This window comes from Sinohyriopsis cumingii, chromosome 2, assembly GCF_028554795.1.
Source record: "Sinohyriopsis cumingii isolate HCF-2022 chromosome 2, ASM2855479v2, whole genome shotgun sequence".
NCBI classification, from domain to species: Eukaryota; Metazoa; Mollusca; class Bivalvia; order Unionida; family Unionidae; genus Sinohyriopsis; species Sinohyriopsis cumingii.
The window spans coordinates 69,683,047-69,709,836 of NC_142962.1; the positions used below are offsets into that span (position 1 = coordinate 69,683,047).

A 26,790-nucleotide genomic window follows, 5' to 3' on the forward strand; every position below is an offset into this window, starting at 1 on the left:
GAAATACTGAATGGGGTGGGTGGTGTTCACATGCTCAGCAAATCCAATTCAAAATCACAAAATAAATACTCACAACTAAACTCATGATGCAAGCTTGCATACTAAATATAATCACAATCTGATTACAAATATGGTCAAAAAATGTTTACAAGCTCAGCCAATCAGATGCCAGAGCACCTCATTAATATGCACAGATGTTGCTCATAATTGAACTTATAATCTCATATGAGTTTTAGATAGGTAAACTTAAAATCCTTTCTTTAGACAAAATCAGTAAACATCATCATTAAAAAAAATAAACAACTATATGTTAGGATCTTCATTTAAACAATTTATTAGAATCTTTCTGATGCTCTTGCAGCAATTGTCCGCATAGTTCCATATACCTTGGATGGGGGACTTCCTGCAAAGGACAATTAATATTGGTTATACATTGTAATAAACACACACACACACATATATATATATAAATATTTCAAAATTAAAATGATAAATTTGGTTACAGTTGATGTTACTTGGAAACTTCCTCAAGAAACATACAAATCAGTCTGGTTGCTAGTAATTATAAACACAAACTCAACTCAATTTTTTTAAAATTACAATAACAAGTTGCCACTAACAATCCCATTGTTTCTTGCCACCCAGTCTTGAACAATGTGAACTACAAGTGCTGAATCAACACTATCATCTAAGACCTAGCAAATATGAAGTATTACAGCTGATTCACTGAACATAAAAAATACCGACTTCTTATATTGCCAAGCCAAACATGGGACAGAACTCTAAAATGTCAAATTCTGCTCATGATCCAACTCATTTGAAATAATGATGAGATGAACAGTTTCAGGAATTTTAGGGGAAATTAAAAAAGAATGTGTACAAAAGCAAAAGGGATGCATAGTCAAAATCTATCAAGGACCATAACTCAATAAAATACAGTCAAAGTGTGGATATCAAACTGAGACTTGGTGAGTTGAGGCCTCACAGCAAATAGGGCTGGAATCAAATAAAAACAATGTGAATGCTTCAGTGTTGCCAGCCAACGGTAAGTTGATCAAGGGCAGTAACTTTAACAAATACAAGTCAAAGTGTTGAACAACTATTTCCTCATATATGAAGGTTTCATCAAATCTGACTGCAGTGGGGGAAAAAGGTGTAGCTGTAGTGGGGGTTCACATATGGACACAATTTCTGTCTTTCACCATAACCACCTGGGACAAAAAAAGGAATAGCACAACGTAGGTCCAAATTAAGCTGTGATGAGTGGGTTGAGGGAAATACAGTTTTTAAAGTTTAATCTATATTTATCTCAGATTTTTGTCAAATGCAAGTACAAACAAGATTTTGGGGGAATCAGTCAAAAGCATTAAGGTAACTTACTGGCACACTACCTTTGCATCCTCAAAGTGAAGAGGGTAAAAAGGAATTGCTGAATAATATTCTACACACTGGAGACTGAACTAGAGGCAGAACAAGAAACAGAAGGATATATACATGAGACCAAACTGTACAATTAATTGAAGACAACTACTTTAGCAAACTTTGTTTTCTGATTCTATATTAGCCTCTCAAGTACAAAACAGTTCATTTGAATCATTCTTCTACAGTGGTCCCCCTCATATATTGCCACCACTTATGCAACAGGACAGTGGCTGTATAAGACAGGTGCCTCGTGTGGCAGGGAACATTATTTGTGAAGCATATGTACATGTATGTGTATGTTGTAAGAAATCTCCAAATAACTTCAAATCATTGAATATCTAAATTTAAAAGTAACATTAAAAGGTTTCTCTTGCAGACCTGCCAACCAGGACAAGACGGTCTCAGTGAGGCAGTTGATTTTTTTCTCTGTAAGTTTGTCCAGTGTTCAGTAAGGGTATAACAAAATATCATAACTGCTATTGTAAAGCTGGAAAACATATTTAAAAAATTGGTATTAGAAACAGGCAGCGACAGTAAACATTATGTCCAACTGAAAAGTTTGTAAAGTACACATAGACCTTATTTACCACTAGTACAGTTGCAAAAGTACAGTTCCAAACACTATGCAGCTCAATGGTTTGTTGCTATCTCTCAACCTGACATAATTCTTAGAGGTTTTCATTCCATTTCACATGACAAAGGCAATCATATACTCAAAATGGCATGTGCTGTCCAATATATGTCATTTTGTCCCTCAGGATTTTATTCACAAGAATTTGAATATTCCTTTTGTGCTGATTAGTAACACTTTTAAGAGGCTTATTTTCCCTCTAGTCTTCAACATGTATCACTTGCCATTTAAAAAAAATTATATAATCAATAGTTTGATCATGCAGACATTTTGCATGAAAAATATGTACAGTTTAAAGCATCTGAGGTCCTGCTGTAAAGTTAGTCTGGTGCCCTGACTAATTCCACTATGAAACCTGGATCCAAATCAAACATGAATGAACCAATTATGTGGATTTTTCAGCAAAATCATTTTTCCGTATTTTTTTGCTTTTATTCCAAATGTCAATATTTTAAGGGCCATTTCCTAAGACTTGTGACAAAATCATAAGATTTGGCAGGTCTGCTCTTGTCCTAAGAACAGTCTTATTTGAAGTCAACATTAGCAGTTCTTAATTCTTGAGCATGAAATGCAAGTGGGGTAATTTTTTAGGCATGCACATTGCATATACATTAAAAAATGTCATTTAAATCTTGGTACAAACATTGCTTGGAATTTAGAATCATTCTCTTTCCATTTACTACTTTTTCCCACTGCTGCAAATTATTCTTATCTGTTATGATGTTTATTTAAGTCTTTCCAGCATTAAATCTTTTGGCAAGAACTCTTGAACTCTCCACATCAGGTCCACATTAGGTCAAATAACTTACTTTTTCTTCTGAAGTAATAATTTTCTGTTTACTCGATGGCATGTTCAAGTATGTCACAATTTACTGCTGTGTTGCTAAGTGTACAGTACTGCAATGTAATGATGCAGACAAAACTGTAAACTAAATGCCTGATTTATAAAAGAAGTGATACATGAACTGCTGCATGAATTTTCAGTCTTTGTTTGGTACCCCATTTTGTTTAAGATTTATTTCTTTTCATGTGTGAATCCATAGAAACTATATGTAGCCAACACTGACCACATTATGATCTTAATAGTTACCTCCAGTTGTAATCATCAAAGAGAACAACTCAAATGCTACGTGATGCTGAAAACTCAATCACAATATTTTTGAGGCTGAAAACTCAATCACAATATTGTTGAGCCCATTTTCCGTAAATGTTGGTGTTTAAAGATAATGATATAATAACCATAGTGGGACATGTTATAACATACTTTAGCCAACACTTTTTACAGTAACAAAAACCTGACAATGAGAATCAGACATTGGTAGATATAATTTGATTACTAACCGTACTATATAAATTAAATATTGGTTCTAGACACATAAAATGTGACAATTTGTGAGGGTTAAATGGCTGCATGTCACATCAGAGGGGTGGTCCCCACATGTGGTACATTTATAAACAAATCTGTCAGTGCCAAGAAAACTTGCATTGTAGAGATAGTTGCTGCTCGTGAGAGGGGACCACTGTACTGGGCCATCTCTGAACAAGTTTTAAAATGGACATTGGTTGAGTTTTCTTGAGTAACATGGGTACAGCTCATTGAAATGAAATCGTTAACACCATCTATCCAACTGATCACATCCAAGGTTCTCAAAACTTTTATATCCAAATAGGTTAATGTATGGAAATGATTACTAAAGTGAAAACATGCATAATTGAGACTTCATCACTGAACAACTAAAAAAAGAACTGTTAATTGTATTTCATTAAAAAGTCTTTACAACTAATGGCATTAAAGAGCAGAAATGCAAGCAAACATTTACATATTCAAATTAAAATGAGTGTTGCTCAAAGAGACTGACACTTCCAGAAAGTCAAGAAAGACAATTTCTTCTCTTTACAGGTGAGTGCTGACCCCATCTCCGATATTCTTGAGCAATAAAATTTTCAAATTAACCACTGAGGTAGCCATATTGAATGAAAGATTGACAACATTTTCATTCAGAACAAGCTAGACACAATTAGACAGTTTGTGGTGAAAAACCCTATGTTGATTTGACCCTCCATTCAGCAAAATTACATGTTTACAGATATCTTCATTGTGGCAGTCAAATTTAAGGTCATACTGTCACCATTTTCATAAATACCAGCTAGATATTGTAATCATTATTCTGCTGAAATCCACTTGACAATATGACTTTCAACTGAGGAGGAGGAGCAGCAATATTTTTCAGATGGATGCCATCGTAGTTATGTTAGTTGTTACAATCAGCAGACCAAGTGGTCTAAACTGCTCATTGTTATGGATCATTGCCATCTCACCTCTGTCTGCATGGGTTCAAGTCTCAGGTTTGGCCAATGTGGGTATGTGAGAAAGCTTGCTAGTGGCTTCTCGTGGGTCGGTGGTTCTTTCCGGGTTCTTCCTCTGCCACTGATACTGACCACCATGAATAGCCTATACTGTGCTGAAAAATGGTATTAAACCCTACTACAGTAAAAGAGTATCAAGAGGACATCATAACAAGTCTTCTTGTGGAAATGCAATGATGATGTAACATTCCATCTTGGATAAGTAGCAATAAGATTTTACAGATGACCATTGTGGTGGCCATATTGGACACAGATTAGCACAATTTTTATTTAAAAACAACTAGACACTGTAAGAAGGTTTCCAATGAAAACTTAATGCTGATGTGACTTTACATTCTGGAATAGTAACAAGATTTTCAAAATTGGCTGCTACAGTCGCCATATTGGACGTCATATCAGCACTATTTTCATGGATCAACTAGACATCATAAAACTTTATTTTGTGAAAACCCTTTGTCAATATGGCCATCAATTTAGGAGCAGTAGAAGTAAGAACATTTTCATGATAGGCACCACTGCAGTTGTATCATATGTCCAAGGTGAACCATTTTAACTATACATCGTATAAAGCCTTCTGGTGAAAACCCCACGTCAATATCAATTTCTGAAACCTTGCTGGGAATAGCTTCACATCCAATCTGGTTGACATGAAATGACAAATAAGACTGCCAGATTGTTCACGAGCCTGTCAAAGTTTAAGAATGACCTTCATCAAACTCAATCACCCTCATTTTAAGATGAAACATCAAGGTGACTGCAGATCATACAAAAAGTGTGAATGCAATTTATATGCTATTCTAAATCAATCAAGGGCAAGAACTATTACAAATACAGCCCACTAAGTTTATCATCAAACACATCAGTTCTTGCTAAAATGAAGCTTCACACCAAAATTTGGTTAAAATCAAACGAAAAATGTGGATGCATGATTGTTCACTGGTTATGCTAAGACAAGGGTCATAAGAAACATAAGCAGAATGTGCTCATTTAACTTGTCCAATCTGTTGCTGAGACAGATCATCAAAGCAAACTTGTCCAATATGTTGCTGAGACAGAGCATCAAAGCAAACTTGGTTAAAAAATGTGATAATGAATGGATGTGAGAGTATTTACAAGGCTGGATAAGCTTTAGACCATTTACATGTCCCCTTGCCATTGCTGCAGGAAACAAAAAAAATGATTTTCAAACATGCATTTCAAAAACTTACCTAATATTAAATTGCATATAGCTGTCCTTGCTATCTGTATATTCTGGAAAGATCCCAATATGTGGATTTTACTAAAATGAAAAAGTATATATTAAACAATATAAAACATACAAGTAATTGCAATTTACAGCAATACACGAAACAATGCAAATAAATGAGTAAACAATTTCAGTATAAAAAGAAGACCTTTATGAGGGACTGCTGGACAGCAAGTTTTATATGTAAAAAACTAAAAGAAATTTTAAACCCACCTAACCCATTATTATTCAAGCTAACTAATGCAAATTAAAAAGAACAGACTCATTCATTTTACTTAATAAATTATTCCTGAATTAAAAGACCATGACGGTGGCCTATTGGTTAGAGTGTCCTCATCGGATGCAGGAGGTCACGTGTTTGAAGCCAGGCTGCGTCATACCAAAGACTTAAAAATGGTACTAACAGCCGCCTTGATAGGCTATCAGCATTAAGAGGTTAGTGTTAGGACTGGTTGGCCTGGTGTCAGGATAATGTGTCTGGGTGGGACATCATGCTACATGTCTGCAGCATGATGTCCCAGTGCTAGACATCACTATAAACTGCCACACTGCAGACATAGCAATATAATTGAAAAATTGTTAAAGCTATGTTAAATATCAAAATCACACTCACAAACACCTGGATTAAAAGCTCATTCTATTTTGGAAGTGATATTTTGCAAAACTACTTCAAAAGTCAGAATAAAAAATTGTATAGGGTGCAAAAACAAAAATGATTGTTACATAAAAATGCTGGGAAAAGATAAAAGCATTATTTTCATTCAAAATCAGTTGCATATTGCAATATTGTTTAACAAGAGTTCAAAGTGGACTTGATTTTCCTCACCGGATGACATCTGCCTAATAGCCAAATGCAAGAGCTGCTCACAGACCATAACATGATCTTCTGTCAGGCAATCAATATTTTTCAACAAGTTAAACCAATCTTCATTAAGGTGTAATTTTATATCATGTACTGCTATTGTCAAAGTGGAAAACATTTCATTTAAAAGTCCAGAAGTGAAAAACTCAAAATTTAGAAGATAGTCATGAGACTGATGCAATGAAAGCAAACACAATGCTTGTAAAGTACACTTATGCCTTAATTACCTCAAAATAAAGTTTCAGAAATTGCAATTAAAAACTCCATGGTGCTCATAGGCTTCTTGCTAGATCTCACTACTTGTAATCTTTGGGATTTTTAAAAATATTTACATGGTAACAGCAGATTTTTTGGGTATAATCTTGTTTACTTGAAAAATTAATAATCTGGTGAAAACAACAGAAACAAAATTATTTATATTGTTTTGTTCACTTTTTGATTTGAGTGGAATTATCTATTCAAAATATTATTCTCTGAAACTAAAAAGTGCACAGTAATATTCTTGGACAGAATAATTTGGAATTATAGTGAATTCAAACAAGGACATTTTGGATTATATTACTGTGATTAATTGGAAGAATTTTAGCACATCATCACACTTAAAGCCACTGGTACATTAGTACATTTAAAGCTACAGGTACATCGACATCTGATGAGCTGTATTTTATTTCAAACACTAGAATTTAATTACAACTTCATTCATTAGTTCTGGTGATTGATACATTTTTTGGGCTATTTGGGATTTAATTTGCAAAACTGTAGCTTTTTGTTTAATTTTCACTTTGTATTCTAGGGAAATTAATTATTTGCTGCATTTTAACAAAACTTTTTGGTTTTTGCTCTTTTCTGTTAGTTAGTTTAGACTAGAGTCATAATAATAGATAGATGAACCAGACATTACTTTAGTAGTGGAAACATATTTACGAAAACTATGTGTCAATCCATTTAAGCATTGAAACAAAAGAAGATTTTGAAAATGACCACTTAGCAGTAATACTGGACATCAGATCAGCACCCAGCATTGTCCTAAGCTTTGCCAATGTCGCAAATTGCGATTTTTTTCCTTATTGGCTTCAAAATATACCATCTAGTGACTTTTTTGGTGACAGCCTTTTTGGCTGTTTATTATGTAAATAAGGACATGGAATTGGATAGGAGAAATTCAAAGGGACCATGAAAGGAAACCACAAACTTGGATACACAATGTACAGGAATCTATATGTTACATAAACAAATCCTTTGTTCGTATTGACAAAACCATCTTTACAGTGCATTGTTACATAATAATCTGACTTCTGATGACGCAAACAGAAACAGCTACAATTAACTGAACAATGGCTAATCCTTCTGTTGTTTTTCTTTTTTAAAATGTACCAATAAAATAGTTTTGCTGAAACTTCACAGAAAACTGATTACCTTTGAAGTACCGATTGCTGTGTATATTTTGTCGTCAATAATGGGAAAAAAATAGCAATTTGTGACACTGGCGAAGCCCAGGACTATTCCTGCCTCTGTCCTTCTTAGATAAAAATCAACTGGAGGAATACAGTCAGGATGAAATTCAGACACTCTGCAACTTGGAAGGAGGATGGGGAAGATCAGCAGAAAGTATCAGATCCATTGACTGACCCAGTTCAAAATGTAGATGAGTGGCACATGGTCAAGCATTTGGTAAAGGCAGAACAATACCCACATGACCAAAGTGGAAACTCTGGTACCTTATTAACAATCATCACATGGGTGAATTCCCTAATCTGTGTATCTTGGCCAAACTTGCCCTTGCTTGCAGTATGCACTCTGTCCAGAAAAGGATCTTAACCACCTTTAAGAACAGGCTTGGGATTGAGAAACAAAGAAACCTGATGCTTTTTAAGATTGATGGGGAAGACATAAGTACCTTCAATTATGAGGAAGCTTTTAAAAAATGGAAGAAAACAAATGAGAGAAGAGTCTATGCACTTAAAAACATGAAATGATTTGTTAAATTTGTGAACAGTTTATTGAGTCAGATTTACATTTCAGACGACTTCCTCATTTATATAAAAGCAAAGGAATCTGATGGATTGTTGCATTTTCCAAAGTGAAAACATGGCATGATGTGTGGGATAAGCTCTTCTCTGTCTGCTAATCAGATTAATGCATTCTAATCACTACTACCTGGTGTAATGATATCTTGTATAAAAATATTTAGAAAACATGCCTTGGCTTTAGTTACGTTATATAATATTTCTGTTGTGTATTTAAACAATATAATTATTTTTAAAACCTACTGAAGACTGGTCATCAGCTTGAATAAGACTCATAGGTTTGGATTTTGACTCACTGTTTTTTGCCTTGATGAGTCAAATCACTTGCATGTAGATAATACACTGCTGAACTGGTCTAAGATCCTGCTGAGATGACCCTCATATCAAATATAGTTTAACTAAAATGTCAACTCTTGAGCATTAATCAGGAAAGGCTGACAGTTAACATCAGTCAACCTGCAACTTGGCTATGAAAGCTGTGCATGATATTTTGCTTGAAATCTCATTAACAATTAAGTTCTGCTGCAAAAACAAATGTGCCAGAAAGAAAATCAGGGGCCATAACTCTGCCAAAGAATGCTAATAATCAAAGATCTCAGCAAAATTAGACAACGTGCAAGTTTACATTTTTTCATTTATTTACCAATTACACCAATAACTTTTTACAACATTTATAAAAGTCCTTGATTTTAAACTCTTCAGTAAATTCTGAGAGTATTTGTTATATACACTGAATATGAAGCTGACATGATATAAACAAGGCTTGATTTGCATAACCTTTGACCCAACACTTATGCTCATGATCTTCTTTATTATTTCTATTCCCGTGTTGTTGGGGTGGGGGTGAGTCAAACCACTGAACATATTAAATTCTACTCACCTATCTGCTAGTACAATTCTAGTCTTTGTGACGTTCTCAATGGTGAATTTTGTCTTGCCATTCTTTCCAGCTATCCTGCCAATGGCTCTGGCAAGGTGATCTCCCTTTAAGGGTTTTACTAAAATCATAAATATTTCAAGTTAGATAATTATAATTTTACCAACCAACTTCTTATTCTCATCTTGATGAACAAAGAATATAGTATCTGGCTTTATAGCATTTCTTCAATGTTACCCATTTTGGAAGATTTTATTGCATCAATGAAACTTTGAAATGCATAATAAACTGCTTACATTATAATAATAGTTGACACTTTTAAAAAAATACATATCGGATTAGAAAAAGATCTAAAAACTGAATTGCAAATGAAACTGAAATTATAATTTCAAGTCATGATTCATCTCAAATTTAAAAAAGACTTGACCAAAGTCAGAATGTCTGCATCAACTGCTACACCTGTAGTTAAATCCTAAGATCTTTGTCCTGTCAAATTAATATTTCTATTTGTGTAATTTCAAAATCAGACTTTAAAGAGCCAGCCAAAAATTTAATTATAACATTCAATATTAAAAAGTCATTTCAGGGAAGGTCCAAACATTTCATGTTAAAGAGAAATAATCTGGATTCCATCCATGAATCTTGCATTTTGTTGCCTTTCTGTCTACACTTAAGCAAATATTGCACAATTTCAAAACAAAATAAAAAGCCAATTATATAATAAGTGCAAGACATGTAAGAAAACAGTTACCATTTGAACTGTACATATTCATTTGGTGTCACTGGTATGCAACTGACATTTTATTCAGTTATTTGAGAACATATTAACATATTTTTATTATGAAATATTGAAATATATCAGTGGGAGAAAATTATACTACCACAGTATTGATACCCTTTTAGATCTACTTTCTTTTACTATTTAGGAAATATATCTGCCTGATATATGTATTTCAAACATACAATTCCATATCTGGCCTATTTCATTTTTCTTCTGCTCATTTTCTCTCCCTTCCCCCATCAGGATGAAGCGATCTCAAAACGTGTCAAGACAGCAGACCTTCCCATATACATTTTTTTTTACTTAATAAGGCATCATCATGAAATACCTTAAAACTAACTCCAAACAAAAAACAAAAAGTCTCAAATATTAACTTTCTATCATTAGTTTTCCATATGAATCATGGACATTGTCAGTGACTGAATTATCAAGACCTGTTTCTATTCAATACTCTGTGTCAACCACACAGTATCATACAACAGTTACAAATTACACATTTTTCAAATCCACTAATATTTTCTCATTTGTTGAGTCAGTGTGTTCCAAATTTACGGGCCCTTTCTGATAAATATCTTGCCTGCCCGGGTATTGGCATCCCACTCAAAGTTTCCCTGCCTATTATTGCAATAGTAAATATAGTAAATGTAGGCTCTGTGTCAAGACTTAATGCCAGCTAGTGTAATCTCAATTGACTCAGTTTAATTAGTTGTTTTTTATCACAACTTGTATAACAATTAACATACACCAAGCAAATTCATCTACTATAAAGTACTGACCTTTCCATTTTGGGGGAAGGGGCTTTGATTTTCTTTTGAACTATTTTATTGAACTAAAATTATTGTAAAATTTCAGAACTCCTGATTTTTAATAAAGTATTACAGCTGTTAATCATACTGGCACAGAATGGAAAGAAAATCTATTGCCAATCAACATGTTTTGCCTTAAAAAATATAATGAAAAGAAATTCTACATTTTTTTAGAAGCTATAAGAAATTAGTTCACGTGTGAACTGAAACATTTTCTTTTGTGAGATGTGACAAACAGAAAAGTGACAACATAATGTTTCCCCTTCACTCATGAAATATTTCCCAATACCTATTCATATCCTCTATATATTTCTGATCAAAGTCAATAAGAAACACAATAACTACTGCTTACCATCTGTAATTTGAAAAGATTCAAGGAACAAGTCATCCAATCTGACTAAAGCAAGAGAATCCTGCAATAAAAGATAATATATGAATGACAAAACATACATTTAACATGTCTTTTCACACCATCAAGGGAACAGGAGTTTGATATGAAAAAAGTGGTAGTTCTATTGCAAACTTTAACTCTACCAAATGCTAAAACGGAGGCTTGTGACAAAAGAGGCAGCCTGAATGTTTTCAGATTCTCAACAAGAAACTTGTTATCCATATGTTTACTTGTGCTGGAAAATGTGCAATAAGAGAGGTGCAAAATAAAAAAATCAAGAAAGAAAACCAGGCAATATTAAACAATTTTATGTTTCTATTTATCTAGGTACAACCTGTTCTATACATCTATACTGTGTGCTTAATTTATGTCTGTGATTCAGTGTTGTGGAGGTAATGCCTGATGTTTGTCATGATTCTAAGCAGTAGTTTGAGGCCTAACTTTATTATGAACTTAGAATGTTCTGGAAGAAAACTGGTTTACAAGTTGATGGTATTTATTTTCCATCATAATTTTGGGTTTTCCAGAAATTCTATTGTGTCACAGGTTGCATGAAGTTTGTATATAAAGAGGTTTGGTAAATAATTATTCATTCCTTTTCATAGTCGTTGGGAATCAATGAGCAGAGTTTGTAGTTGTGTCCAGATATAATTCAAGAAGAGTTATTTAAAATTATTCATCAGAATTACAAAATGCTCATTGACATTTTGGGCAAAAACACTACTTTGGAATTGTTGAAAACTCATTCTAACACATACTGGATTATTTCATTGTGGTATATCAGAACATTCAAGAAAACTGAAATTCATTCTGAACATTCTATACATCTGGACTTGTGAGATTACGAATATTTGGGATTTGATTCACAATACTTTAAGTGTCCTTTAAATTTTCGGGGTTGTAGAATTGGCCCGACGTGCCTCGCTACGTGTCGTAAAAGGCGACTAAGTAGAGGCAACCTGTTTGCCGTGGGTTGCGTCCCGTGTCGGGGGAGGAAAGGATCCTGGTAGTTGAGCAGTTCCCTGCAATACACTACTTTGGCCTCTACTTCTCTTAGACGGGTGGTCGGGATGGGCCCGGTTCCGACAAATCGGCTGGTCACGCCGAGCCCTAGGAGGTCTTTATTAACTTTCTCACCTTCTTTCTCTCTCTCCTTGTATCTCTCTTGATACCACCGTTGCCCCTATATTCTTTTCCTTTATATTTCACTTTTCCAAGTCTTAGAAGGCTTCCTAGAAGGCGGTGGCTTAACGGGTCAATCGGGGGGTAATTTTACCGACCTTAGAAATTGGCGACTTCAAGGTCATTCAAAGGTAATTTTATCAACTGAGTATGGCATCTGTGTATCCCTGACACTTGAAAAGTGTCCCCTTGTTGGGCTCCTTGGTGGGTGGGGAGCACGGGTGCTGAATTTTTAATCTAGCCATCATGGATAATTCCAAAAAAAATCAAAATAAAAGATCGAAACCCTTATCAGAGTCTGACGATGAACCATGTAGTGTGGAGTCATTTCCACGCTTCATGGTCATACAGTCAAAAGATGCCACGAAACCGCTTGCCGCACTATCTCCATTTGTCATCGAAAAGACTATCACAGGATCGATTGGCACACCTAAAAGTGTTAAAAAGTTGAAATCGGGTTGTCTTCTTATTGAGTGTGAGCGACGAGGTCAATCAGACAATATCAGGAAAATGAAAACGTTCTTTGATATCCCAGTAACCTCATTCGCTCACACCACACTGAATACGTCCAAAGGCGTGATTCGCTGCCGTGACTTGGCTGGAGTCACCGACGCTGACATCATCGAAGGAATGAAAGATGAAGGTGTCACTGCAGTCCGACGAATACGTATTAAACGTAATAACAATCTGCAGGACACCAACACCATTGTACTCACCTTCAACAGGCCAACTGTACCCAAAGTGGTGAAAGTTGGCTTTTTGCAAGTAAAGGTAGAGATTTACATTCCCAACCCCCTTCGGTGTTATAAGTGTCAAAAATACGGCCATCACGAAGACCGCTGCTCCAAGAGCCAAATATGTGGCCGATGCGGAGACAATGCTCATCAGGAATCTGATTGTAGAGCAACTCCGCATTGTGTCAACTGCGGAAAAGAGCACCACGCAAATTCCAAGGATTGCGATACCTGGAAACAGGAGAAGGAAATTCAGAGGGTAAAATACACAAATAATATTCCCTATCCAGAAGCCAGAAAAATTGTACAGGCAAAAACAGCCCATCCTGGCCCATCCTTCTCCACTGTAGTGAAGAGCAATCCTAAAACAACGAAGGACGCTCAAACACAAACAGAAGCACCCGATTCAACACCAAATTCAAACACCCCCCATTACCAAGCACAGAAAAACACGGCATCTACTCAGACTACATTTAATAATACCCAACAACCTAAATCACCAAAGAATAAAAAATCTCACGGAAACAGGCAACAAAAGGGGTCAGATGACCCCATCAAACTTTATAACAGGTTTGGAGACATCGAGAGCATGGATGCAGAAGAATCTGCTCCATGCGCCCAAGGCAACTCCAGACCTACAAACAAAAAATTCACCCCCGTACTTCCTCCAGAGAAATAACAAAACAAATTCCGTCTGCGAAAGGTCTAACCTAGCTCCACAATCTTTAATTTAAATTTATAATGAAAAACACTATCATACAATGGAATTGTCGAGGACTTAAAGCAAATTACAATGATATTCTCCTGCTTTTAAACAAACATGATCCTGCGGTACTATGCCTTCAAGAAACCTTCTTGAAAGATACAGACAATATCACATTTAAAAACTACTCCCTGTTTAACACCTGCTCTCCAAATGTTGACAGGGCATCAGGAGGAGTTTCTGTTATTGTGAACAACAGAGCTCCTCATAGTTTCATTACTTTAAACACCAATTTACAAGCCATTGCTGTAAGCGTCACTCTACATCGAGTGATTACATTTTGCTCTATTTATTTACCACCAAACACTAACCTAGTACCAAACGAACTCGATAATCTTGTTCAACAGCTTCCCGCACCCTTTGTTTTACTCGGGGATTTTAATGCCCATAACATTTTATGGGGATCGAATCATGTAAGTGACAGAGGTCACAAAGTTGAAGACTTTATTTCTAGACACGATCTGTGTCTATATAATACCAAAACACCTACATATTTACACCCAGGCACGGGTACATACACATGCATCGATTTGACAATTTGTTCTCCTTCGCTGCTTTTGGACTATGAATGGAAGGTCGCTGATGACCTTCACAGCAGCGATCACTTCCCAATCTCCCTTGTAAATCATAACTCTACAATTGATGAAGTAATTCCACAATGGAATTTAAAGAAGGCCGACTGGGCCAAATTCGAAACACTCTGTAAAACCAGGCTGAATGAGGATACAGTTTTCAATGTTAACGACCCCATTCAGCATTTTACATCTATTTTAACCGACATTGCAGAAGAATCTATCCCCAAGTCCTCAGCAAACTGTAAAAGAACCCTAAAACCTTGGCTCACTAAGGAATGTAAGGAAGCCATACGGCAACGCCGAGAAGCCTTGAAAAAATTTAACAATCATCCGACACCCGAGAATTTAAGTAAATATCGTATTCTCCGGGCCAAAGCTCGCCGCACAATCAAAGAAAGTAAACGAGCATCATGGATGAAATATGTTTCCTCTTTAAACTCTCGTTCCTCAATTAAGAAAGTTTGGGACACGATCCGAAAAATAAACGGAAAGAGAAAACACAATTCTTTCCGACATCTAAAAGTGAACAATAACAATCTTAGCTCAAAACGTGACATAGCAAATGTTCTTGCTGATACATTCTCTAAAAATTCGTCATCATCTAATTATTCCGAAGCCTTCCAAAAATTGAAAACTCAAAAAGAAAAGTCACGTTTAAAATTCACATCCAACAACTCGGAAAGCTACAACCAGCTGTTTTCACTATCAGAACTTATGGAGGCTTTAGACAAGGCCCATGATACTTCCGCTGGGCCTGACAAAATACATTACCAGTTTTTAAAACATCTTCCAGAATCATCTTTAACATCTCTTTTAAAACTCTTCAATGATTTATGGATTACTGGTAACCTACCTAAAATATGGAAAGAAGCAACAGTAATACCATTTCCCAAACCCGGTAAAGATAGTGAAGATCCTACCAACTATCGACCTATTGCACTCACAAGCTGCATGTGCAAAACAATGGAACGAATGATCAATTCTCGGCTTGTATGGTACCTGGAAACTAACAATTTAATATCTCCTTTCCAAAGTGGCTTTCGTTATGGACGGAGCACCAACGATCATCTGGTTAGACTAGAAACATTCATTCGCGATGCATTTATCAAGAAAGAACATTTAGTAGCGGTTTTCTTTGATTTAGAAAAGGCCTATGACACAACATGGAAGTACGGGATACTAAAAGACCTGCACGATCTAGGTCTAAAAGGCCGTCTGCCCTCTTTCATATCCAACTTCCTCTCCGACAGAGAATTCAAGGTACGAGTGGGCTGTACTCTCTCAGATTTGCACGAGCAAGAGATGGGTGTGCCCCAGGGCAGTATTTTATCTGTGACACTTTTCAATATCAAAATTAATAACATCACCAAGTGTTTGACTCCTGGTGTGGATTGCTCACTATATGTTGATGATTTTCTCATATGTTATCGGTCAAAGCACATGCATACAATTGAAAGACAACTACAGCAAAATATCAACAAGATTCAAAATTGGTCTAGTACGAACGGTTTCAAATTCTCGAAATCAAAAACGGTATGTATGCATTTCTGTCAATTACGACGACACCACGATGAACCTAAACTCACGCTGGACGGAACACCTATTCCAGTTGTTGAGGAAACAAAATTTTTGGGTATTATCTTTGACAGAAAACTGACCTTTATTCCACACCTAAAAAACTTGAAAGCCAAATGCTTAAAAGCACTTGACCTACTTAAAGTAGTAGCACACACTGACTGGGGTGCTGATAGAAAAGTCATCCTGAATTTATATAGAACGTTTATTCGCTCCAAACTAGACTATGGTTGCGTTGTGTATGGTTCTGCCAGAAAATCGTATCTTAAAATGCTTGATCCAATTCATCATCAGGGAATAAGACTGGCTCTGGGAGCATTTAAAACATCCCCGTGTGAAAGCCTTCTAGCTGAGGCGAATGAACCACCGTTATCGCATCGTAGAGAAATGCTTTCCGCACAGTATGCTCTCAAATTAAAATCAAACCCTCTGAATCCTGCTTTTTCGGCTGTTTTTCAACCCAAATACAAAACTTTATACGAAAATAAACCAAACGCCATACCTTCCTTTGGCATTAGAATATCATCCAGCCTTGACACTACAAATATAGATCTTTCAAAAATTCAGAAAACATCCATCTCCGAAACACCACCCTGGCTAATTAAACAACCAAAAGTACGTTTTACGCTACACGATGGAAAAAAATCCGAAACAAACCCTTCTATCTTCCACAACTCTTACCATGAACTCCTCACCGAATTTAAAAACTACACCAGAATTTACACTGATGGATCAAAGGATGAGGAAAAGGCTGCTGCAGCCTTTGTTTGTGGAAATCACACAACGCAAGTTCGCTTACCAAATGGAGCATCAATTTTTACAGCCGAAATCAGAGCAATAGACCTTGCTCTGCAACATATAGAAAAGAATCGTATTTCAAACTGTATCATCTTCTCCGACTCGCTATCAGTACTTCAGTCACTACACAATAGAAAACTGGAGAACCCATTATTGAAAAACATACTCGTAAAAAATACCGAGCTGAGTGTCTCCCACAATATAATATACTGTTGGTTACCTAGCCACATTGGTATTAAAGGTAACGAAAAAGCAGATTGCGCTGCTAAAATGGCCCTTTCTCAAGAACCATCTGATTTTAAAATACCATATACAGATTTTAAACCTTGTATCAGAAAGTTCTTACGTCAGAAGTGGCAGGCATCATGGAATGATGCTGTAAATAACAAACTTCATGCAATCAAACCAACTCTAGGAGAATGGACTCCTTCCTACAGAACCATTCGTAGGGAGGAGGTAGTCATTGCAAGAATCCGAATTGGTCATACTTATATCACCCACACCCACATACTAAAAGGTGAAGACCCACCAGAGTGCGTTTCTTGCAATGAACCATTCACTGTCAAGCACTTTATGATAGAGTGCTTTGACCTACAACCTACGCGGGATCGTTATTACGTTGTGCATGATATGAAAGGACTTTTTGATAATATAAACATCACTCGTATTATCGAGTTCTTGAAAGCCGTAAATATTTACTCTAAACTCTGACTTTTATGCTATCACCTTGTGCAGTTTTATGCAATATACATTCCGTCCCATTTTAATACCTATTCATCTTTTTTACATCTCCCGTTGATCGGGAAGCTTTATTTTGCACCGTTACCATCTTACCGTTTTTAATTTCAACCATTTGTTCTTTTATATCGCTGGTCGATGTAGAACCTTTTATAAGTTTTAAAAGATTATACAAGTAACACTTTGTTTGGCGCTAAATAGCCTAAGAGTGCTGATGCGCCGTTAAAAAAAAACAATCAATCAATCAATCAATCTTAGAGAAATAAACTATTTGCTGATTTTTACTAAACTTGTTGGTTTTGCTTCTTCCTTTTACATATTTTAAAAACCTTGAGTCATTACAAAATACTTTTTTTTTGCTATGAGGAATTTCTTTACAGGACTTTTATTTTTACTTCTGCTTACTTTCTACGGATCTGGGAATTCACAAATGACTTAAGAAATTCATGAATACCATGTTTCATTAACTTTTTCCTTTCAAATGCTTTGCAAACTCTCCATATATTTTCATACATATCTTTTTGAAAACTTCCTTCTTCACAAACAATATATGGCTATACTGATGATCTACATACTGAAAGGCTGTTTTCTTGAATTTATTTCTCTGTGTCTTCTAGTACATGTAATAAACTGATACCAGTCTACTCAACCTTTAGTACATCCACTCTGGTGGCATAGTGGTTAGAGCATCTGCCTTGAATGTGGGAGGTTGCAGGTTTGAAACCCTGCTGTGTCATATCAAAGACATAGAAAAATGGTACTAACAGCTGCCTCGCTTGACGCTCAGCATTAAGAGGTTAGTGTTAGGACTGGTCGGCATGGTGTCAGGATAATGTGACTGGGAGAGAAATCATGCTACATATCTGTGGCATGATGCCCCAGTGCTAGACATTACTATAAACTGCCACACTGCAGACATCATAGCAATATGACAGAAAAATTGTTACACCTATATTAAAAATCCAAATCACACACACAAACACAAACTTTAGCAAGTAATTATCAGTATAAAAATATGGCATAAAATGTCTCTTTCAAGTTTAATGAAGTGAAAGACAAATTAAATAATGGACTTTCAGTGAACAAAAATTAGTGATATTCTAACATTTTTTTCCCCCTCAGGAATAATGATCACTCATCCTATTTTCTACAAAGAATCAGCAGTTGAGTGGTCAAGAAGTTAATTAAATGTTGTCATTCCGCATCTCAAGAACATTCATGATGGACTCAAAATTCTAATAGTTTGTTGTGGATTTTAGTGCTGAAAATTTCAACGTTTAAACAATGAGATAGTGCATCACATTTGCAGATGTGTATTAACTGGGTATAAAGCATCCAATTTGCAAATGTGTATGAATTGGGTATAAAGCATCACATTTGCAGATGTATATGAACTGGGTATAAAGCATCAAATTTGCAAATGTGTATGAATTGGGTATAAAGCATCGCATTTGCAGATGTATATGAACTGGGTATAAAGCATCAAATTTGCAAATATGTATGAATTGGGTATAAAGCATCACATTTGCAGATGTATATGAACTGGGTATAAAGCATCAAATTTGCAAATGTATATGAATTGGGTATAAAACATCAAATTTGCAAATGTGTATGAATTGGGTATAAAGCACCACATTTGCAAATGTATATGAACTGGGTATAAAGCATCAAATTTGCAAATGTGTATGAACTGGGTATAAAGCATCACATTTGCAGATGTATATGAACTGGGTATAAAGCACCACATTTGCAAATGTATATGAACTGGGTATAAAGCATCAAATTTGCAAATGTGTATGAACTGGGTACAAAGCATCAAATTTGCAAATGTATATGAATTGGGTATAAAACGTCAAATTTGCAAATGTGTATGAATTGGGTATAAAGCATCACATTTGCAAATGTATATGAATTGGGTATAAAACGTCAAATTTGCAAATGTGTATGAATTGGGTATAAAGCATCACATTTGCAGATGTATATGAACTGGGTATAAAGCATCAAATTTGCAAATGTGTATGAATTGGGTATAAAACATCACATTTGCAGATGTATATGAACTGGGTATAAAGCATCACATTTGCAGATGTATATGAACTGGGTATAAAGCACCACATTTGCAAATGTATATGAACTGGGTACAAAGCATCAAATTTGCAAATGTATATGAATTGGGTATAAAACGTCAAATTTGCAAATGTGTATGGTATAAAGCATCACATTTGCAGATGTATATGAACTGGGTATAAAGCATCACATTTGCAAATGTGTATGAAATGGGTATAAAACATCACATTTGCAGATGTATATGAACTGGGTATAAAGCATCACATTTGCAGATGTATATGAACTGGGTATAAAGCACCACATTTGCAGATGTATATGAACTGGGTACAAAGCATCACATTTGCAAATGTGTATGAATTGGGTATAAAACATCACATTTGCAGATGTATATGAATTGGGTATAAAACATCACATTTGCAGATGTATATGAATTGGGTATAAAGCACCACATTTGCAAATGTATATGAACTGGGTACAAAGCATCAAATTTGCAAATGTATATGAATTGGGTATAAAGCATCACATTTGCAGATGTATATGAACTGGGTACAAAGCATCACATTTGCAGATGTATATGAACTGGGTATAAAGCACCACATTTGCAAATGTATATGAACTGGGTACAAAGCATCAAATTTGCAAATGTGTATGAATTGGGTATAAAGCATCACATTTGCAAATGTATATGAATTGGGTATAAAACGTCAAATTTTCAAATGTCTATGAATTGGGTATAAAGCATCACATTTGCAGATGTATATGAACTGGGTGTAAAGCATCAAATTTGCAAATGTGTATGAATTGGGTATAAAGCATCAAATTTGCAAATGTTTATGAATTGGGTATAAAACATCACATCTGCAGATGTATATGAACTGGGTATAAAGCATCAAATTTGCAAATGTGTATTAATTGGGTATAAAGCATCACATTTGCAGATGTATATGAACTGGGTATAAAGCACCACATTTGCAAATGTATATGAACTGGGTACAAAGCATCAAATTTGCAAATGTGTATGAATTGGGTATAAAGCATCACATTTGCAAATGTATATGAATTGGGTATAAAACGTCAAATTTTCAAATGTCTATGAATTGGGTATAAAGCATCACATTTGCAGATGAATATGAACTGGGTGTAAAGCATCAAATTTGCAAATGTGTATGAATTGGGTATAAAGCATCAAATTTGCAAATGTGTATGAATTGGGTATAAAACATCACATCTGCAGATGTATATGAACTGGGTATAAAGCATCAAATTTGCAAATGTGTATTAATTGGGTATAAAGCATCACATTTGCAGATGTATATGAACTGGGTATAAAGCACCACATTTGCAAATGTATATGAACTGGGTATAGCACATCACATTTGTAAATGTGTATGAATTGGGTATAAAGCATCAAATTTGCAAATGTGTATTAACTGGGTATAAAGCATCACATCTGCAGATGTATATGAACTGGGTATAAAGCACCAAATATGCAGATGTATATGAACTGGGTATAGCATATCACATTTGTAAATGTGCATGAATTAAGTATTATAGGCATGGAGTCCATTAATATAATTTTCAATACAGTGGTCCCACTCATACACAGCCACCCCTTCTGCACCAGGAAAGTGTCCTTATAAGATGGGTGGCCTTTCCAGAGGGGGGCTAAATTTGTGAGATGTATATGTATGTGTGTATATAGTAGGAAAGCTAACTAAAACTTAAAGCAGTTATTATCTTCATCTAAAAGTAGCATTAATTATTAAAATGTTCTTGTCTTAGAAACAGATTTATTTCAAGGTAACAAATTAAAAGTTTGTATTCTTAGGCGTGAAATGCGAGTGCGATATTGTTGGCATGTGCATTACAAAACCATTCATAAATGTTAGTTGAGTCTTGGTAAATACGCTGTTTCAAAAATTTCAAATAATTCTCTTTCCATTTACTCAATTTTCCCACTGCTACAGAATGTTCGTATATTTTATGTTCTTATTTATTTGAGTCTTCCCAACATACATTTTTCAGCATGTAAACTCTCCCCATTGTCAAGTCAAATAATTTTTCTTTTTCTTCTAAATTATTATTTCGTAATTTACGTGATGACACATTAAAGTTTTGTAATAATTTATTCATATGTGGCAAATCATACAATACTGCAATTTAATTTTGCAGACGAAATATGTAAACAAAATGCCTTATTTTACAGGAAGTGATACACGAACTGTCACTTGATTATTTAGTCTGTCTGGTATCCTGTTTTGTTTAATGTTAATTCTTTCTCTGTGTGTGTGTGTGTGTGTGTATGTGTGTGTTAATCCACAAAATATATTTTTAGCCTCTCTGACCATGTTATGATCTTGATAATTACATTGGTCATAATCGTGAATTTAAAAAAAAAAAATGTTCTGTGCGAAACCCAAAACTCTATCAAAACACTGCTGACCCCATTTCTATCTGACCATGTTATGTTCTTGACAATTAAAAATGTCCGGTCATAATCGTAAATTAAAAAAAATAATCCACTGTGTGAAGCCCAATGCACATTCAAAACACTGTTGACCCCATTTCTTGCAAACGTCGGCGTGCAGGATATTATATTTAGCCTTAGTGGTACATGTATTTTAACCAACACTTCCTTCAGTACCAAAAACCTGACGTCCGCAAACATACATCAGGAAACATAATCGATTACTTCCCTCAGTGTAATTAAATATTGGTTCTGGACAAATTAATAATAAAATGTGGCCACTTGTGAGGGGTAAATTTTACATCTGTGCACTAATATGGTGGCCGCTGGTTGTGTTAGCAGTTGTGGTATTTCTTGAGGGGTACTTTTGAACACAAACTTGTCGACGCCAAGGGATTCTGGCCATAAAGAGTGGGTGGCCGCTGGTCAGGGGGACAATTCATGAGGGAGACCACTGTACTTACATAATTTTAAATAATAAAAAGGTACATTATAAAGAGTTACAAATTAGGCGTGGGAGTCTTTTATCATTAGCCAGATTTTTATTCACATTTGAAATATAACACAATATATGGACTGATCAAGCAAATTTTTATTTAGCAGAAGATGCTTCTCTATGAGTATTTTCTAAATCACATGAGTACTAAGAATACAAGACTCCTACTCCTCAAATCCAGCAGTTCCAGAAAAACAAAATTTTTGTCTTTCATATCCATAGATCATAGATAAAAAAATAAAATCATACCAATTAGCTTCTGTCTGACATCTAGTTTAAGGTGAGACGTGTAATCAGTAAGGATCCTCGGCAAAACATAATTTACTTAGAATACTTCCCCCATTCACTTTAATGTTAGGAGAACCAGTAAAAGGAAGAGAAAACACATGAGCATTCAAACTCTATCATCTGCCTTCTTCGAAGGAAGAATGTCTGATTTCCCCATAAAGATAACCCACTCTCCTAATATGATGGTAGCACTATTGAAGGACTCATGACCACAACACAGATAGTAATAAAGGATGACTTTAACTCATTAAGCCAAAGAAAAAGCTCAGGCAAATCCAGCAAATGAACTCAATTCTTGTGCCCAGGAGCAGGTTTTGCTGACCTTTAATGGGTCTGATCCACAGCCACTGGACTCACCAGACTGAATTCTCTTCTCTGTGAGGCTAGATTTCCGTTACAAAAACTTGAGATGGTTGACTTTACATGCCAGCCAACAGCTTTTATTATATCTATGACTGAAACATTGCATTTGAACATAGGACTTACCAAGACTGCTATAATCTCATAAACAGAAATTCTTATGACACATGTCTGAGAAAATTCAAAAGATAACAAGTGTATTACCCAATTCCACCACAAGGTCAGGACTTGAGGGGTTATATCTCCTTTTCCTGCCATAACTGACAACTAAAGATGTTTTTGGGGCCAATGGCTCTTCTGTGTATTTCAAATAAATTCTGAGAGCATGGACAAGGTCTTGCTTAGCTGCATCTCTCAACATGTTAATAAAGGAGACAGCCTGGAATATGACCTTCTCATTGTCCATTTAAGGTAACTGACTTTTAACTACAAACGTGGTTGTGTCTTCAACACCACAGAACCATCGGAACTGAGTGTGTGTGTGTGATTATGATTTTTTTTACATAGCTTTAACAATTTTTCAGTCATATCGCTACGATGTCTGCAGAAGCAGTCTATTTTAATGTCTAGCACTGGAGCACTTGGGCATCATGCCACAGACATTATGCTACATGTCCCACCCAGCTGCATTATCCTGACACCAGGCAGACCCGTCCTAACACAACCTCTTAATGCTGAGTGCCAAGCGAGGCAGTTGTTAGTACCATTTTTGAACATCTTTGGTATGACTTGGCTGGGGATCAAGCCCACGACCACCCACTTCTGAGGCAGACACTCTAACCATAGAGTGGTCATCAGAACTGAAATGGAGTACTTATGGTCTCCTGAAAGGAGTGCAACTCACATTAGCACTATCAGAACGCATGTCTTGTAATATAGCAGCTTCAAAGAGAAAAGAGATAATGGTATGAACTTGTCTGAGATGAGCCAAAACCTATAAAATATTCTAATTTGGTAACAGGGTGAGTGATCCAGGTCAAGGTCAAAGTCACCCAGCATGACAGATCCAACCAGCACCAAGAGGGACTAGTCCCCAGTTTATAACTTAGAAACTGTTTATATCCCCACCAGTAAAGTACACTTTATACTCAGCACTACATAGGCAATTCTGCCTTTCACCCCCAAGAATGGTCTTTATTAGGCATCATTTTAATAAATCTGAAAAATCTTTATGTTTCAGTGCTTTCTTTCAAATTTGGTAAAGTTCTGTTGTGTGGTTTTGAAAAAAGTTTACCTATCCCTCAATAACTCTTGCACAATGAGGTAAAAAAATATAAACTTGATATTGACATTTATAACAATGAAAATGTCATCTGAAAAATGAGACCCTTGTCATGCAAATAATTTGCAGGTAAATCTTGGAAACGTACATCTACATCAAAGCCAAGAGTGAAAGCCCTAACAAAGTCAGCTGCCTTCTGAAGGGCTCCTATATCTTTTGTTTCCTTACATGTCTGAAAAAGAAGAAAAAACAGAATTGAACTTCATTAATTTGTCAAGGTATTTCAAATTTTAGTAATGGTTGCCGTATCAGCATTATTTGTACAAAAACTGGAATGACTCTCTCTATCAGGACGTTCTATGCTTAGTACGGTTAAAATTGGTCTTGCAGTTTTTGAGAAATTGAAAATAGCAACCACATTTGATGGCAGATCTTCATCATTTATACAGACTTGATGGTCTTCATGCCAGAATGCTTTCTCTCTAATTTGATTAAATTTTGTTAAGCAATTGTTGAAAAAGAGTTTTTTTAAAAGGTCTTTCTACTATTAGTAATGGTACTATATTGAATATTATAATCTGCATAATACATTCTGGCATACACAAATCTGAAAGGCCATGATCCTTAATCATGTGTAAATCAGTCAAGCAGTTTTCTTACAATAACTTTTAAATAACAATATTGACGAAACACAATGGATTACATACAGTGAACCATATTCACTCTGCCTCATGGCCAGGTGAGCTAAAAGTCCCAAAGCTAATCTGTCAAACCCCATAATAGTCAAGAAATCAGGATTTATGCTAAAAGATAAAAGTCCCAAAGCTAATCTGTCAAACCCGTAATAGTCAAGAAATCAGGATTTATGCTGTGAGCTAAAAGTCCCAAAGCTAATCTGTCAAACCCGTAATAGTCAAGAAATCAGGATTTATGCTGTGAGCTAGGTCCCAAAGCTAATCTGTTAAAACCATAACAGTCAAGAAATCAGGATTTACGCTATGAGTTAAAACAGGTAAATTATATACACAAAAAGCTTTATTAAAATGAAAATTTGTCTTACCTTTATTTCAACATTCCTAGTCTTCAGGTTAAATCGGATTTGAAGATGAAGCTGTTCAACAACAGGTGTAAAGATTTTCATCCAATTTTCCTTGAGAGGTGTGTATCTGTTTGCAGGCACTTGGATTTTACGCAACTCAGTCTTTCCTCCCTGAAAGAAAATTTAGATATACCAAATGATGAAATCCTCTTAGTTTAGTGAAAAATGTACCTACAGCAAACACTGACCATACCTGCCATAACATGATGCATAATACTAAAAACATAATTATTTTACTCCCCAAACCCATTTTCTGAAAAACCCATTTTTCAGAAATCTTAACCTCCCCCCCCAAAAAAACTAGGAGAAAATGAGAGTGATTTCCTGACCACCTCAATATATGTCCCTAACATGATGCATGTATAAACAAAAACTATGTGCACAATGACTAGTAAATGTATTATGGATGGGTCAAAAATATTCAGAATGCTGTAAACTTAACTAAACACAACATATATATCGGTACCCATCAATATTTACCATAACAGGTGTGGTGGCCAATTTGTTAGACTACAAAACATCATAAAAAAGGAAACCGATAGTGTCTATTTAGTATTGCTGCCATGTACCAAATTTTACAAAGACTATTCACACAGCAGCTATTCATTTACAATATTTAGAATGTCACTGGTTGTCTGTCTCAGTCTGGATTATAATAACTATGTATGATATGGTGTGCAAACAATCGTAGGTTAGTCTTTAAATTAGTAGTTTTTCCAAAGATAAAACTTGCTGATAATTCAATTTTTCTTTCACAGTCCAGAATTTTGTTCTCAAAAGACAGCCATAAGTAAAGGAATATCATCCCGCATCATGTTGTTGAGTGGAAACATGTTTACATGTCATGTAAAATATCCAATCTCACACTGAATTTTATTTTAAAAAATTCTATTTTAGTATATGCTTTATTATCTTGTACTAAGAGAATTGTTAGACTCAGATTTACTTGGTCACAAAACGGTAAATATCTGACATTGACTACTTTCAAACTCTTTATATACTTTATCTAGTCAACT

The 26,790-nt window shown here is 35.3% G+C and overlaps 1 protein-coding gene across 1 annotated transcript in view; it reads right to left on the minus strand.

Moving 5' to 3' along the window:
* Positions 1 to 310: 310 nt before the first annotated feature.
* LOC149805116 (RNA-binding protein PNO1-like) overlaps positions 311 to 26,790 on the minus strand; it is a 35,771-nt gene continuing 9,291 nt past the window's right edge. The window contains exons 2-7 of the mRNA XM_089947482.1: positions 25,736 to 25,885; positions 24,824 to 24,907; positions 11,372 to 11,432; positions 9,436 to 9,553; positions 5,629 to 5,699; positions 311 to 403 (exon numbers count right to left, since the gene is read on the minus strand). Coding sequence (XP_089803608.1) covers positions 336 to 403; positions 5,629 to 5,699; positions 9,436 to 9,553; positions 11,372 to 11,432; positions 24,824 to 24,907; positions 25,736 to 25,885 — 552 coding nt within the window. The 3' untranslated portion in view covers positions 311 to 335. The remainder of the gene's footprint in view (positions 404 to 5,628; positions 5,700 to 9,435; positions 9,554 to 11,371; positions 11,433 to 24,823; positions 24,908 to 25,735; positions 25,886 to 26,790) is intronic.